Below are 14,496 nucleotides of genomic sequence, written 5' to 3'. Positions count from 1 at the left end.
ACCCTCTGTCTAGGTCACAGGCTTAAGCAAGACAGGGCCACAGCAGCAACACAGCACATCCAGGACGATATGAGGAGACTTGGGAAAGGAGGAGGTCTGTGATGGAGACCACTAACTGCCTGCCCTAAAGTGCCTTCCTGCTGACTTTCAGCTGGGCATACACTGCCCAAGATAGATTTACATTTCCAGCCTCTCTTGCAGCTAGGTAATGTAGTGTGAATAAGTGTGACCAATAAGTTGAAAGAAGTATTGTGTATTAACCTGAAGAATGAAAACATGTTCCCTTTGTCATCTTCTTTGTTCCTTCTTTCACCCTACTTTCTGCTACACAGATATGGGAACTGCCACTCTCACTGCCACCTGGGACCATGGCAAACCCATCCCAGAAATGGTGAACTGTAAGCAAACTGGGCTGATGACAACTTTGTGGTGACACACAGGAGCTCTGAATGACCTAGCTCCCAAATTCTCATGTGGCAGAAATATTTTTCAACGTCGTTTAAGCCATTGTTGTTTTGTACTTTCTTCATAAATAGCCAGCCGTAATTCTAACTGATAAAAGAGTGCTAAGAACCTATAAACGGATAGCCAGGGAGCACAGACAAGCGCCCTTGAATTACGTAATCTGAAGAATACGTCATCTACTTTTTTTTCTAACATAATAGCAGGTCAACGTTGATAAAAGACTTTAAAAAATTTTAGATTTTCTTTAGAATCTTTGTGTGGGAGGTTTTGGCTAAAACAGGTTTGATGGAAAGTTTATTTAGTGAATCGTATTGATTGTTCTTGCTTTTGCTACTTGTGATCACATTTAGTCTTAGTATTTCAGAGGAGCCTTTCCACTAGACAAGAAATATTCTCCCCTGCAGTTCTTAAGAGTCTTTCCAATAAATGTAACTTTCAGTTAATATAAGTGGTTTCCCAAGTAGCAGTCTAAAGAATTGATACTTTCACAAATAAACTGGAACATGCTGTTCTCAACTTGGGAAGGAATTCATGCACAGGCTTTGGGGGTTCTGGCTATCGCCATGATTGTATGCAACAATTTTTTTAGTGTGCATTTCCCTGGGGACGGTGTCTGTAGTTTTATCATATTATCAGAGGGGTGCTTACCAAAAAAAAAAAAAAAAAGCTGAAGGACAATTGGACTGAAGCCTATTTATTCATGAACTACTCACTTTTCACAAATAAAGACAACTGTTCTGGGGAGTTGGATGAATCCTGTTTAAATATGTCAAACTCCTCTTTTGTTCTTACTTTGAGAACGAGTTGGAGAATGTCATAAATGGCCAGGAATTACAAACGGAGGGATGATAAAATTACATGCCTGCCTTAGTTCACAGAAAAGGATAATTTAAATATGTAACAGATTCAACAAGAGTTTTTGAATGCCTTTTGTTTACACAGCCCATTGTGTAAACAGGCTACAAACTACTCAATTGTTGAATTAAGCAATTAACTGTATTCTTCAAAACTATATTCTTAGGTGGCCAATTATTTTAATGCCTTCATAACGTTGGTTTAGGTGTTGGCCCAGAGGGTACTGGAGAAAAAGTTAAGCATGTGGGCATGTTTCACAGAGTATAATAAAATTTCTAACAGGAGGCTGAATATTTATCACCAAATCATACATATTTCCTCTTTAGGGCTTATTCTACTTCTCCTAATAAGAATGCGGTTTACCAAAGATTTCCAAGAAATTAGAGGGAGGAATGGGAGCGTTGAGAAATAGCAACAAAGGAAACTGACAGATTTGATTATGACACACAGATGTGGTAATTTGAACAAAGAGACTAATGGTAATAGAACTGTCATTAATTTATAAATGTACTAATTCATTTGCTTTATGTTGAAAGGAGATGAAGATATAAATATGAAGGCAGTACGGATATACTCTAAAAAGAAGGGCTTTAAATTTACTAATGTCAAAACCAGGTCTGACATATTAAATAGTTTATTAAAACTCTAGCCACATCAGTATTCTCGTCATCCTTTTCAAAAACAGCAATAAGAACAACTTTTTCCTTTTCTGTGGTTAGAGATACTAGTATGCCATGTTTGTACTCAATAAGCAAGCTCCTCAAAAAGGCACATGGTTCATTCTCTTTATGAACATGGCTGTGGTTTTAGGTCTCACAGTCTTGTGAGAAGACCCTGACTTCAGCATCAGACCAGGCTTCTTCTGCTTTCTTACCTGATCAAAGTTATAGAGAGCAGCGTGCAGATTGGCCAGCATTCCTGTGGGGGGCTCATTAGTAATCTTGATGGAATTTTCCAGGAGTCCTGGAGGGATGACATGTTCATTTGGTGTAGGTGCACACTCAGCACTCATGAAAACCCTGTAATCTCTGTGGCTTCCCTGGCTGAATCTTTCAAGGAGTTTCTCCAAGGTTCCAAGCCACTTGGCTACCAAATGGACATTCTGAAAGAGAGCAGGTTTTTTAATTCCTGTGAAACTGAAGTACATTACTTAAGTTATAGGATTACAACATTTTCCTATACATAAATGTGTTGAAAACTCAGAGAACCATGATTTAAAGTTTCCTTTATTATCACGTTAGGGGGAAAATAAAGACAGAATTGAACACTGATCACATTAAGTTCTCCAAATCACTACAGGTTGTCTTTGTAAACCCAAATCTCCTTCCAACACACTCACCTACTTCCAACACCCACCAATCACTTCAGAAGTGGAGTTCTTGATACTTTTCTTTTTACGTTTCAAACTCAATTACTGAGACCCACCTGGGTTAGTTTAATCATGTATAAAAACTAAAGGCTAGAAATGCAGCTGATCACTCACTTCATTGTTACTGACGGAAATCTCCTCTACTCAAACTCCTACTCATTAGTACATGAACTCAAAAAAATATGAGGGATGAAAGGCTAGCTAAAAAAGAAAGCAATCACCCTTCGTTAAGATGCTCTGTGTATTCAGAATATGCTATTTTTCTTAAACACCAGGGCTGTCAGAAATCAGGAAAGAAACAAACGTCACCACCATCACTCTTCGATTTTCAATTTTATAATTCACCAATACTCTCCTCCAACTCTAAACAGCCACCATGTTCAACTTGGTAGTTGGTGCTGTGAGAGATGTATAAAGGCCATACCTCACATGATCTCTGGCTTTGAAGAAGTCCTTGATAGAGTGATTGAAACATCACCCCCAGGAATATGTAATTATTTCCAACAAAGAAAAACATTTAAGATTATAACAACTACAAAAATACAGAGAATGAAGGCAAAGAGGGAAGGGAATGTAAGCGGTTTTTGCAGGCAGCTCTGTTGCAGGAAGCAGCTCTCTGTAGGAGACCTTTCTGTCTTGTCACTTTAGCAAAGCTGTATTGTAACTAACCTTAAATCAGGTGCCCCAATGCTCTACTCCTCTCTGGTGAGTGTTCCTTTCAAATCTTTTGATCACATCACACCTTGCCTAACCTGTTGATTCTTTCCTTAGATCAAAGAGTAGAAATGGAGAATAAGTGATTAACAGGTGACTAGATCTTTTCCACAGCTTCGCCCTCAGTAATCTCGTGAGCCAACCGACCGTGTGAACAAGATAGCATCTAAAAAGAGTGCACAAGGAGTCAACAAGCCTACATGCAGTGGGAGATCTTGGTGACGAATCTGACCGAATCTGAGTTCGGGAACAGAAATAGTAATGTAGGAATCCTTCTTCGAAACAGTTCTGTTGTAAAAAGACCTATGCCAATCCAGCTGTCCACATTATTATGGGCAAATATAAACACTGGCAGGTGACATGGGCTGAATTATGTCCCTTCAAATCCATATGTTGAAGTCTTAACCCCCAGTCCCTTGGAATATGACTATACTTGGAATAGGTTCTTTAAAGAGGTAATTAAGGCTAAACGCAATCGTTAAAGTGGATCTTAATCCGATATGACTGATGTCCTTATAAGAAGAGATTAGGAGACAGACAGGCACACAAACACACCCACACAACAACACACCCACAGACGGAAGACCATGTGAAGACACAGGGAGAAGATAACCATCTACAAGCCAAGGAGAGAGACCTCAAAAGAAACCAACTCTGCTGACACCTTGCTCTCAGACTTCCAGCCCCAAGAACTGTAAGTAATTAAACTTCTGTTGCTTAAACTATGCAACCTGTGATACTGTGGTATGACAACCCTAGAAAATTTGTATAGTAGGTAAGGGCTCTAGGTTTCCTTCCTTACGTGCTTGCTACTAGATGATAAGGAGAGTACTTCTCACACCTAACTGTGCACTCATACACGTAAGCAGGAGCAAACGCCATGAAGAAACCTGTTTTTCATATGCTCAAACATGTTCTAATTCTCTTCCTCATGGACTACAACACCTCACTTGGAAAGTTTACTTGAAACAAATATAAAAATATTCTAGGCAGTGACTTTGGAGTCAGGCAACAGAAAAATCTCCACGTGGGCCATCGTGGTACCCAGGCACACTTTGGAATCCAGCCTGGGAACCACTCTTGAGGATACTGCTTTGAGACAGGCTAGGTTCTTGCAGCCATCCGTCCAAGGGTAGCAATATTTGTGCGACATTTTTAGCCAATACACATATCTTGAAAACCACCCATTTTGCCCATTAAAAATGATTTTTAACTCCATTACGTTAATTCACAAATCATCTGGTGTGCATCTGAGATAAAGATAGCGCCAGCCTGCTACCTCAGTAAGTTTTCTCTGGAGTGTAGGGTTTTGATAAAACGCTAGCTAAATATCCCTAGAGGGGCTACCTCTGATCACAGTAACTGACCAGTGTGGAGTTTGGTTAAGAACTCATTAACATGTGCATACAAATCTTCTGCCTACACTGACAGAACTTAATGTAAATTACAAACAGTATAACACGTTCCTGTTATGCTGGTCTTCTCATTCTTCAAAATCCTGCTTCTCTTTTAACTGCCCATCTCAGGGATGCTAGAAACCTTCAGAAGCTGCCAAAAAGCCTGGGATAGTCTGTCCTCTCCAATTATTCTACGTGTGGAGAGAAACAGCAAAAGTTACATCCTAAGTTACTGGTGTATCACTAAGAACAACAATCAAAGGTCTAGAACAGATATCCAAAAGGAGATCCTTCACAAAATATGGTTTTCAAGATGTTTAATGGTAAAACTTACAACTTACATTTTTTGGGGGGCAATTGGTAGCTCAGCGTAGATATAAAAATAACAGAAATATTTTACTTCGAATACTATGTTCTCTTGAGGGGGACTGCACCCCTTCCGGTTTCTTGCCAGGCTGAGCCGCTGAATACACAGGAACTCGCAAAGAACTTTTTCTTTTGCAGGAAGATCTCAGTGTCTACTCAACTGCCCAAGCAACAACTACTATCTCTGGAAAAACAAACCCTCCGCTATTAACCATCAGACTCTGTGAGGCTCAGAAGGGGACACAGCATCCCCAGTCCCTGTATTGTAGTGTTATCTAAGCAGTAGGTTTTACTCTCCCAGAAGGTTATATTCTGCTTGAGCACTGGGCAGTTGCTTTGTGAACTCAATTTTATTTCAAACAGAAAGGCAGAATGTATCAACTCTGGATACTGGAGACATTAAGGAAGGCCAATGTCTTATCTGCATGAGGGTGGCTGCGTGGGCTACTGCAAAGAATGTCGCCTGCTGCCGGACTCTGCCATTTTCCTGCTGTGTGGCCTTGAGGCTCTTCAAACCACTCTGAGGCTCAGTTTTCTCATCTTTATAATGGGATGACAATACCTACTCTTGCAGCTTTGCTGTGATGATTAGAGACAATGTATCCTGGGAATTGCCTAGTAGAGTCTGGCATATAAATAAGAACCTATGGGATCACCGGGCTGCATATCAAATGGCCATTTCCAGATCTGCCGAGACAGCTGGTGCGCCTTGCTGTAGAAGGAGTGTGGAGTCAGCTCAGCTCCTAGGTGCCCTCTAAAGCTTGCCTGGGCTCCATTGGCTCCTGGATTCTTGCTGGCGCAAACTAAAAAATGTAGCTCGCCATCTGCTTCTACAAGAACAGAGTCACTAGGCACTGCCATTGCTGATCTTCAACACACCCTGAAAGGAGTTCAGGGCAGAGATGAGGAACGAGGCTCTCTGTGTTCTGGGAAAATCTGCTAGAACAGGCCTTCAGAGAGTGAGGTATTTTCAGGAGAAAATTTTATGAACCCAGTTTCTTGTATCTTCTCATACCTAGAAAAGCACTAAAATCATTAACGGAGACATCTGCTCCCCGTGACTAGCAGCAACCTTCAACTGAGATGTGTGCTTGACTGCACGTACCTCCTTCCCCCATATCGCACACATACTGCCCTCCGCCCTGCTACCTCTTTGGAGCAGCTCCTCAGAGCTCTCAGAGAGGCTGTCTCTCAGGCTACGGTCCTCATCAAGTCCCAAATAAAAGTGAAGTCACAGCTCTCACGCTGTCCTTTTTTTTCCCGGTTGACACCAGCAAAGGGAATCACCCCAGGGGACACTGGGTTGTAGAATCATAGACCCACATAATGTGAACCCTAGAAAGGATAAAGGGACTACGTACTCAACCCTTTAATTTACAAACAAAGGGAACGCTACACAACTAGCTAGCGGGCAGAGTCAGAGTTACACGAGATAATGAGATATGAAAACACTCTCTGTCAGCTTTAAAGCAACATTTGAATGAGAGATGTTATGACAACAGTCTCGGTATTCTATACAAGCTCTAGTGGAGTGTTCCAGATATCTGTAAGTCAGGAGAGTGACGGCGCTCCCTCTAATATTTTAAATTTTAAAGCACAATGGCTAGAAAATCCCTCCAAAGATGGTAGTCATCCTTGTCCGCAGAGCTCCTTGTCAGCCTTGGAGGTGTCATGACTGCTGGGAGAAGCCCCGGGCCTCTGCAGATCACATGGGCTAAATGAAGGGCCCATTCCCCCTGGGCGGGGCGGCTCTGCGCTGCCCATCCGAGGGCATTCCCGGTGTTTCCCAGGAAAACCTAATACTTACTTGGAGTATGACCCAGTGTCCTCCTTTGGAAGCTTTCTCCAGGGCCATTTCTGCTACCATCTCCTGACCTTGTCCTAAAGACACATTGTGGAATTTTCCCGAGTCAATTGTAAAGCCAAGTCTTTTGCCTGTAGGAGGACACAACATGGTGAGAGGAAAAGTGAACCAAGGGGAGCTGAGAAGAGTCTGGAATTCTGTGGTCCAACGTCCATTTGTGGTTACTGCTGCCACCTTCCAGGTCACTTTCCAGAAGAATCCAAACTAAACCTCTGTCGTTTCAACAAGCACCATTTTAAGCTCTCAACAGCTGCCTCCTCGCAAGCATTAGCAAAGCCTGTGGAAATCAGCTCCTCTGGCTTTACGGTAATAAAGCTTTTGACATTTTGATAGATGGCAAGCATTGTTATTGGGCTTTATAAACTCTTGCAGGAGTAGCAAAGCACTGCCCTCATAAAAAGGAGCAACATGTGGTAGATATCACATCATTTTTTGACCGGATTGGCTCACTGGGTAAGTGCAGGAGCCTCTCACCTTGGGAAGCTGTGCTTGAATCCAGCCCAGTCAGGTCGCAGGTCTATTAACCTCGAATTCTCCGTGCAGGCCGTGGGGAATAGTAATCCAAAGCACAAAGCGACAGTGCCTTGCACAATCGAATAGACTTGCTCTAATGACCATTATTTAATCACAGGGGGCACAAGATTACAAGAGCATAGAGAAAATTGCCCTCTGGCCCTCATCTAGTCAAAAGGTGGAAAACAGTACAAAAGAAACTTGCATTATGCCAACCAGAGGAATGCTCCATTTAAACATTTCTTCAGACTACAGTGTTATTAACCTTACATTTTCCATACACTCAATCGCCAAGAAATGAGAAAGAAAAAAAAAAAAAAAAACAACTAAGATAACTGTGAGCTGAAAGGAAGGCTGGGTTGGTGCTGGGTGAGAGGGAGGGCTGGATGGCCAGCCTCCTGGCCACTCACCAAGGATCTCTAGGTCTGAAAGGGCGTCTACCCCTGAGGAGAGGATGAAGAACACTGGGGTGGCTGGGCTGCTTTCTTCCAGTGCTTTAACTAAGTCCAATCTGGTCCTCTCCACATACTTTGCACCCAGTTTTTCCTCCACGAAATTCCTGTGAAAAAAACAATGCCAAAGACAGGATCGATGCGTTTGACCTTGAAAAGTGTCACAACTTGAATCAGCCTAAACCACAGGCACAGGGAGGAAGCAAACCATGTTGATTATATGGGATGTTCTGTAAGAATGACAATATGAATCCAACTAGATTTATGCAGTAGAGTCTGTGAAATTCCCCTCTGCTTTAGAAGCTCTGAAAATCAGAAGCCTACATTCCGTTTTGGGGGGCTACTGAGACCCTCCTATGAGTACCGTCAGCTGCCTGCATATGGCTTTGGATCCCCCAAATCCCCTGCCAGAGCCCCCATGACTTACTAATAGTTCATTAGATTTGCCACAGTGCAATTTTCCAGCCTGTTGGGCTTCTCATGAATATACAAATGCTTTTCGAGGTGTTTCTAACACAGGGAAGCTCAATTAAGCAGGGATTATTTGCCAGCAGCATCAGATTTAGCAGAAAGTAAGTACTACTAAGCAGAATTAACTTGTAAAGTAGGGTGCAGTAGAGGACTTCTGCAAAGGGAAAATTGGCTCAATAGACAAAGCAAAGGAAAAAACCTGAGGCAAGTGACTACGACTGAAGTAAAAGCAGCTCCACAGGGAAGGAACTTGAGAACTCTTTGGTGAATTCAAATTAGAATTAAGCAGCATATCACCATTTAGAAGCCAAAAGGGCAAAGAAAAGAGACACTTAAACCAAGATATAGACAGGCGTTTGTGCTTTTAAATTGCGGTGGTTGCAAAGCTATAGGACTATGAGTAAATCCATGAGAGGAATTCATTTCTTTGTTTGATGTGCAAAATCTTTGGCGCCAAAGTGCTGCCACTAAGTAAAGGCAATGAGAATCACACTAGGATAACGCATGTTCCTGGCCTCTGAACTCTGTCAGCTCTCTTCCTAGAATATCTCCATAGGTTCCCTGTCTCCCCTGCTGATTTCAGAGTTAAGGTTTTCAGGAAGAATATACTTAGTCTGCCCATAGACCAGCACAGTATTCAGTGTTTAGCAAATATGAACAACAATAGTGATCACAATATAAAAATTACGGCAGAATCACTTTTCATTAACATGAACCATAAATGCATCCACCAGATACTTCCGGTCCTTAAGACAGTTTCCCTTAGGTTAACTTGCATTTCTCAAAGTGCTCTCTGCCCCCACCTGAGAGCATATGTCATTCTGTCAGGGCGCATTGCTCTCAAAATAATCAGCTTCTGTATTAAACTTTTCTTCTTCCATTCTTGTGGTAATTTTTCTTTTTCTGGACACTCGGATTCTGCCCACTTCCTCCACTGCTTGGCTGATCCTTCCACATCTCGGTCTAGGCCTCGGAACTCTTCCATGAGGGCTACTGCCTGTAACACAGCAGAGGAACAGATGGGAATGGGGTGTATGATACCTTAGAGTTTGAAACAAAGATTTGCGAATGTATCAAACCCAGTAAGTTATGCTGGAGAGTCTTCATTTCCTTCCCAGATTTACTCTGGACCCCTTCCTGCCCTGCAAAAAATGGTGATCGCTAAGGATGACTTGAACAAAGCTCCCTGGTTCTCTGGACGCGTTGGGTTTGACCAGTAGGAAGCACTGGCGAGAGACTGGAGGGTTGGAGAAGGGAGGCGAGGGTATCTCTTCCTCAGCACTTTCCTGTGGTGACATCGTTAGGTAGTGGGTGTTTCTTTACAGAATGCCGCAGTCCAAAGGCTGGCTCTCTTGCATAACTTCATTTCTCAGTAGTTTCAGTAACTGCTCCTTTTCCACCTTTTTCCTTCCCCATCCTTGGTTTACCCCCTCATCTTCATTACCACACTATAAAAATACACTCTTTGTTAAACTTTTTAAAAAATCACACTTAGCATGTGCCATGTGTTTTCTGCCGAGACCCTGACTGATATACAGCTGAACTTGCACTTATAATTATAAAGCAATAATCTAATTAAAAACTCTATTAAAATCTAAACATACTATAAAATAAGGAATAACATAGTTATTTTCAACACAGAAATGTTTCTGTCTTAGAAGAAAGAGTAGGGTGAAACTTAGCATGCGATGAGCATCTCCGAGGAATTCCAGAGCCTTGGAGAATAACCTTTTAATAATAGGATCTTCTAACAGAATAATGAAATAAAGACTGATGATTGGCACTGAAGAATACTATCAGTTTTTCCTCTATAGTATTCTGTTCTGCTTAAACATTTTACAATAATAATAAATCAGTATATTGCTGTATAATTTAACAAAATTATTTTTTAAAAAGCAGAGAAATATTATAAAAAAGAAAACAAAGAAACTAGGTTCAGGTCAACTGAAAAAAGATTATTTATATTCCTTGACTTTAACCAAAGGTCTCATACATTAGACATATTTATTAACAACTTTCCTACCCATAAATAGGTCAAAAGTTCCTTTACTTTCAAATAGGAAAAGGGAAACTAATAGATGTTTGTGGAAATGTAAATTGGTGCAGCCATTATGGAAAAGAGTATGGGAAGTTCTTCAAAAAATTAAGAATAGCATATATCTACAACTGAAATGGTGTATATCACCTGTATTTTCTTTTTTTTTAATTTGGTTGCACCGGGTCTTAGTTGCGGCAGGTGGGATCCTTAGTTGTGGCTCACCGGCTCTTTAGTTGTGGCATGCATGTGGGATCTAGTTCTCTGACCAGAGGTCAAAACTGGGCCCCCTGCATTGGGAGCATGGAGTCTTAACCACTGTGCCACCAGGGAAGTCTCTATCATTTGTATTTTTTAAACTACATTTCTACATTTTAGAGAACTGAGATTTGAAATAAGATTTAGAAATTGAAAAATAATGTTCCTAACATACCTTAATAGCACTCCATGACTGATTAGTTAGGAAGTCAACAGGACTCAGGTAAGTGTGTTCAACTGTGAACCGAAGCAGGAAATCCAGTTCAAGAGGATCTATCTCTTTCTTTCTCAGCAAAATCTTGAGAGTACACAAAATTGAAAAGGGTCATTTGATTTGTATCAAAACCAAGGACATAGCCATCACTTACTATATATGATTGAACAGGCAGAACTAAATCTTCTGAGAGTTCCTGTAGATATATATCTGTTCTGTAGTTGAAATAAGGAATCTTAGATTATGCTCACGATCTCAAAATCTTGATTGGAAATCTAATAGCAAAGAATTACGAAGCCTGGTTTATTTCAATTTTAACACCTATGCCTATTAGCAGCATATCTGAAATATGCTTTCATATTTAGCCTTCTGCTGTTAGATCAAACTTGTCTTGAAACTTGTTATAAAAATTGAGAAAGCCTCAGATGACAATGGATTGAATTACTAAACAAAAGGTAAAACTAGTATCATAAGTTAGTCCTGGTATAGAAATTATATCTAATAAACTACAAGATATATAAAAGATTTTTTTACATGTGAGATTATGTTGAGAAAAAGTGGAAACTGTTGTTTTACAGATTAAACAAGCACATCACAAACTGAAACAAACTTTAGACATTCTGGTTACAGAACTGTTAAGGAATCCATAGAACATTTGGGAGGCATACAAATGAATATTCCTAATTTCCTCATGAAAACTGTAACACCTTATACAGTTAAGCAGGTAAACTGTTTGAGGTTTACGCTATTTAAAAATTCTAGATATTTTCCAAATGCATTATGGGTGGTAATGTATCAAAATATTATTTTATTGGATGATTTTTCTTAATTTGATTTATTTCAACAAACAAGAAATTGTCCACATATACATGAAGCTTTGATTTGTCAGTATTTCAGATAGATTATAATTTACCTACATATTCTAAAAAGAAGTTTTAAATAGATGTGCACACAAGTGTGTGCCTGTCATGTGTTATCATCCCTGGTCCATTACTGTTTATGAACAATATGCACACACGCAAAAATTTCAGCAAAACCCACAGGCAATCTGATTAAACAATGGGCAGAGGAACTGAATAGACGTTCTAAAAGAAGGCATACAAATGGCTGACAGTTACACGGAAGAGTGCTCAACATCACTAATCATCAGGGAAGTACAAATCAAAACCACATGAGATATCACCTCACACCTTAGGATGGCTATTAGCAAGAAGACAAGAGATGACAAATGCTCAAATGCTGGTGAGGATGTGTACACTGCTGGTGGGAATGTAAACTGGTGAAGCTACTATGGAAAAGAGTATGGAGGTTCCTCAAAAAATTAAAACCAGAACTATCACAGGAGCCAGCAATTCCACTTCTGGGTATATCCGAAGGAAATGAAACCACTATCTCAAAAAGGTATCTGTACTCCTATGTTCACTGCAGCATTATTTACAATAGCCAAGACATAAAAACAACCTAGGGTCCATCTATGGATGAATGGATGAAGAAAATGTGGTGTATGTATACGTGTGTGTGTGTGTAATGCACATATATGTACACACACATATACAGTGCAATATTATTCAACCACTAAAAGAAGGAAATCCTGTCATTTGCAACAACATGGATGGACCTTGAGGGCACTGTGCTAAGGAAAAAAAGTTACACAAAGAAAGATAAACACTGTATGATCTCACTTTTGTGTGGAATCTGAAAAAAAGAACTCACAGATACAGAGAACAAACTGGTGGTTGTCAGAGGTGGGTGCTGGGAGGTGTAGAATGGATGAAGCTAGTCAAAAGGTATAAACTTTCAGTTATAAGTCCTGGGATGTAATGTACAGCATGGTGACTATAGTTAACAACACTGTATTGTATATTTGAAAGTTGCTAAGAGAGTAGATCTTAAAAGTTCTCATCATGAAAAAAAAAATATAACTATGTGAGGTGATGGGTGTTAACTAAATTTATTGTGTAATCATTTCATAATATACACATATATAAGATCATTATGTTGAACACATAATACGTTGTGTGTCAATTATATCTCAATAAAACTGGGAGAAAATTAAAAAGAAAAATTTCATTTTGTAATGTATTACTCCTGTTTATCACATACATTATAAAATGATTATACCCGTATATTATTTTTTAACCCAAAGGAATCTATTAATAACAAAACTATTGAAAGAGAAGTGATAGTTTATCACTGTTAACAGCAGGCATTTTAAAATGCCTTCTTTGAGAAAGGCACTTGGGAGCACAAAAAAGAAATAAGACATTTTTCAGAGTTGAAGAAAAAAAAAAAAAGACATCTTCCATCATGATTTGAATTGATAAAAAGAGTTATATAGTAAATGAACTAATAAAAGGACCACATTCTTACTTCATCTAAGGATGTGGTCCTCAATGTTTCTTTCTCATCATGGGTACTTTTATTTAAACAGAATCTTTTGCAGAAGACCACATCAAAAAGAGTAAAAGGGTAGTAGGTCTCACTGAAGGTAGGAGTGTGAAACATGGAGCTCTCTTCACCAGTTCACTGCTTTTTAAAGAGGTTCCAAAAATCTCCTAAGACTACCCAGATCTGGAACCCTGACCTTGAGATTCTCTCCAAGAAACTCCCCAGTAGTACCTGGGAGGTCTGTACAGGATCTGGGGAGGTGAGGCCAATGTCTCATTGATTTGTTTTTCAGGGTGACAGCTGACGTGGCTGCCCAAAGTGCAAACCCTCCCAAACCAATGCACCCTGACCTACTAGCAGGTTGGCATATGCCCAAGTTCCCCCTGGGAAATTGAAACTTTCCTCATGCTACTAAGAGCTTCCAAAAAAGGTATCAGTGCTTCCCTTCAGCAGCAGTACATAATAAACAGAGATGCGTGACTTTGGTTCTGGGGCTGCTTTTGAGGGACCGATTTCCTCACCTGAAAAGCCATCTGGGACAGGAAGGTGAGTTTGTCCTTCTCAAACAGCGCCTGGCTGGTGTAGAGGAAGATGGCATAGGTGATGCTCTCGGTCAGGACTGAGATGTGTCCCAGCGTGTCCTCCACCTTGTCGGCCTGCTCTATGGCTCTGTGGAACAGCACGTTGAAAGCCTGGAGAATTTAAGTGACCATTAAAGGGTGACAACTGGGGGCCAGATGTCTAGTTAAGTCTCAGGCACACAGGCTACAGTTTATCTATGGGGAGACAGAACAGGACGGGTTTTCACAATGATTCTATGAGCTCCTAGAACAGCTTCTGGCACATGGTAAGTGCTCACTGAAAGTTTGCTGCCATTACTATTATTTTTAACATTATTTCATAAAATCTACCCACATTTCCGTCCTAACTGAGTTGCATTGTCCTCTCTCATTCTACTCATGCTCTTTTAAAATTTTTATATTTTTATTTTTAATTGTGGTAAAAGGATACACAAAGTGTAACATTTAATGTCTTAGTAGTTTTAAATATACCATTCAGTAGTATTAAGTATATTCACACTGTGGTACAACCAATCTCCAAAATGTTTTCTTCTTGAACAATGAAACACTGTTAA

At 40.2% G+C, this 14,496-nt stretch overlaps 1 protein-coding gene across 1 annotated transcript in view; it reads right to left on the bottom strand.

The window, feature by feature from the left end:
- The window catches only part of DNAH11 (dynein axonemal heavy chain 11), a 315,727-nt gene that overhangs the window by 26,713 nt on the left and 274,518 nt on the right, over positions 1 to 14,496 (bottom strand). Inside the window, 6 exon segments of the mRNA XM_057731719.1 lie at positions 2,195 to 2,422; positions 6,974 to 7,101; positions 7,954 to 8,102; positions 9,270 to 9,463; positions 10,935 to 11,057; positions 13,883 to 14,053. Of these exon segments, the coding sequence (XP_057587702.1) occupies positions 2,195 to 2,422; positions 6,974 to 7,101; positions 7,954 to 8,102; positions 9,270 to 9,463; positions 10,935 to 11,057; positions 13,883 to 14,053 (993 nt within the window).

Source organism: Hippopotamus amphibius, chromosome 4 (assembly GCF_030028045.1).
Source record: "Hippopotamus amphibius kiboko isolate mHipAmp2 chromosome 4, mHipAmp2.hap2, whole genome shotgun sequence".
In the NCBI taxonomy this organism is placed as follows: Eukaryota; Metazoa; Chordata; class Mammalia; order Artiodactyla; family Hippopotamidae; genus Hippopotamus; species Hippopotamus amphibius.
Note: the sequence above shows the minus strand (reverse complement) of the source record. Positions and strands in the feature narration are given on the sequence as shown.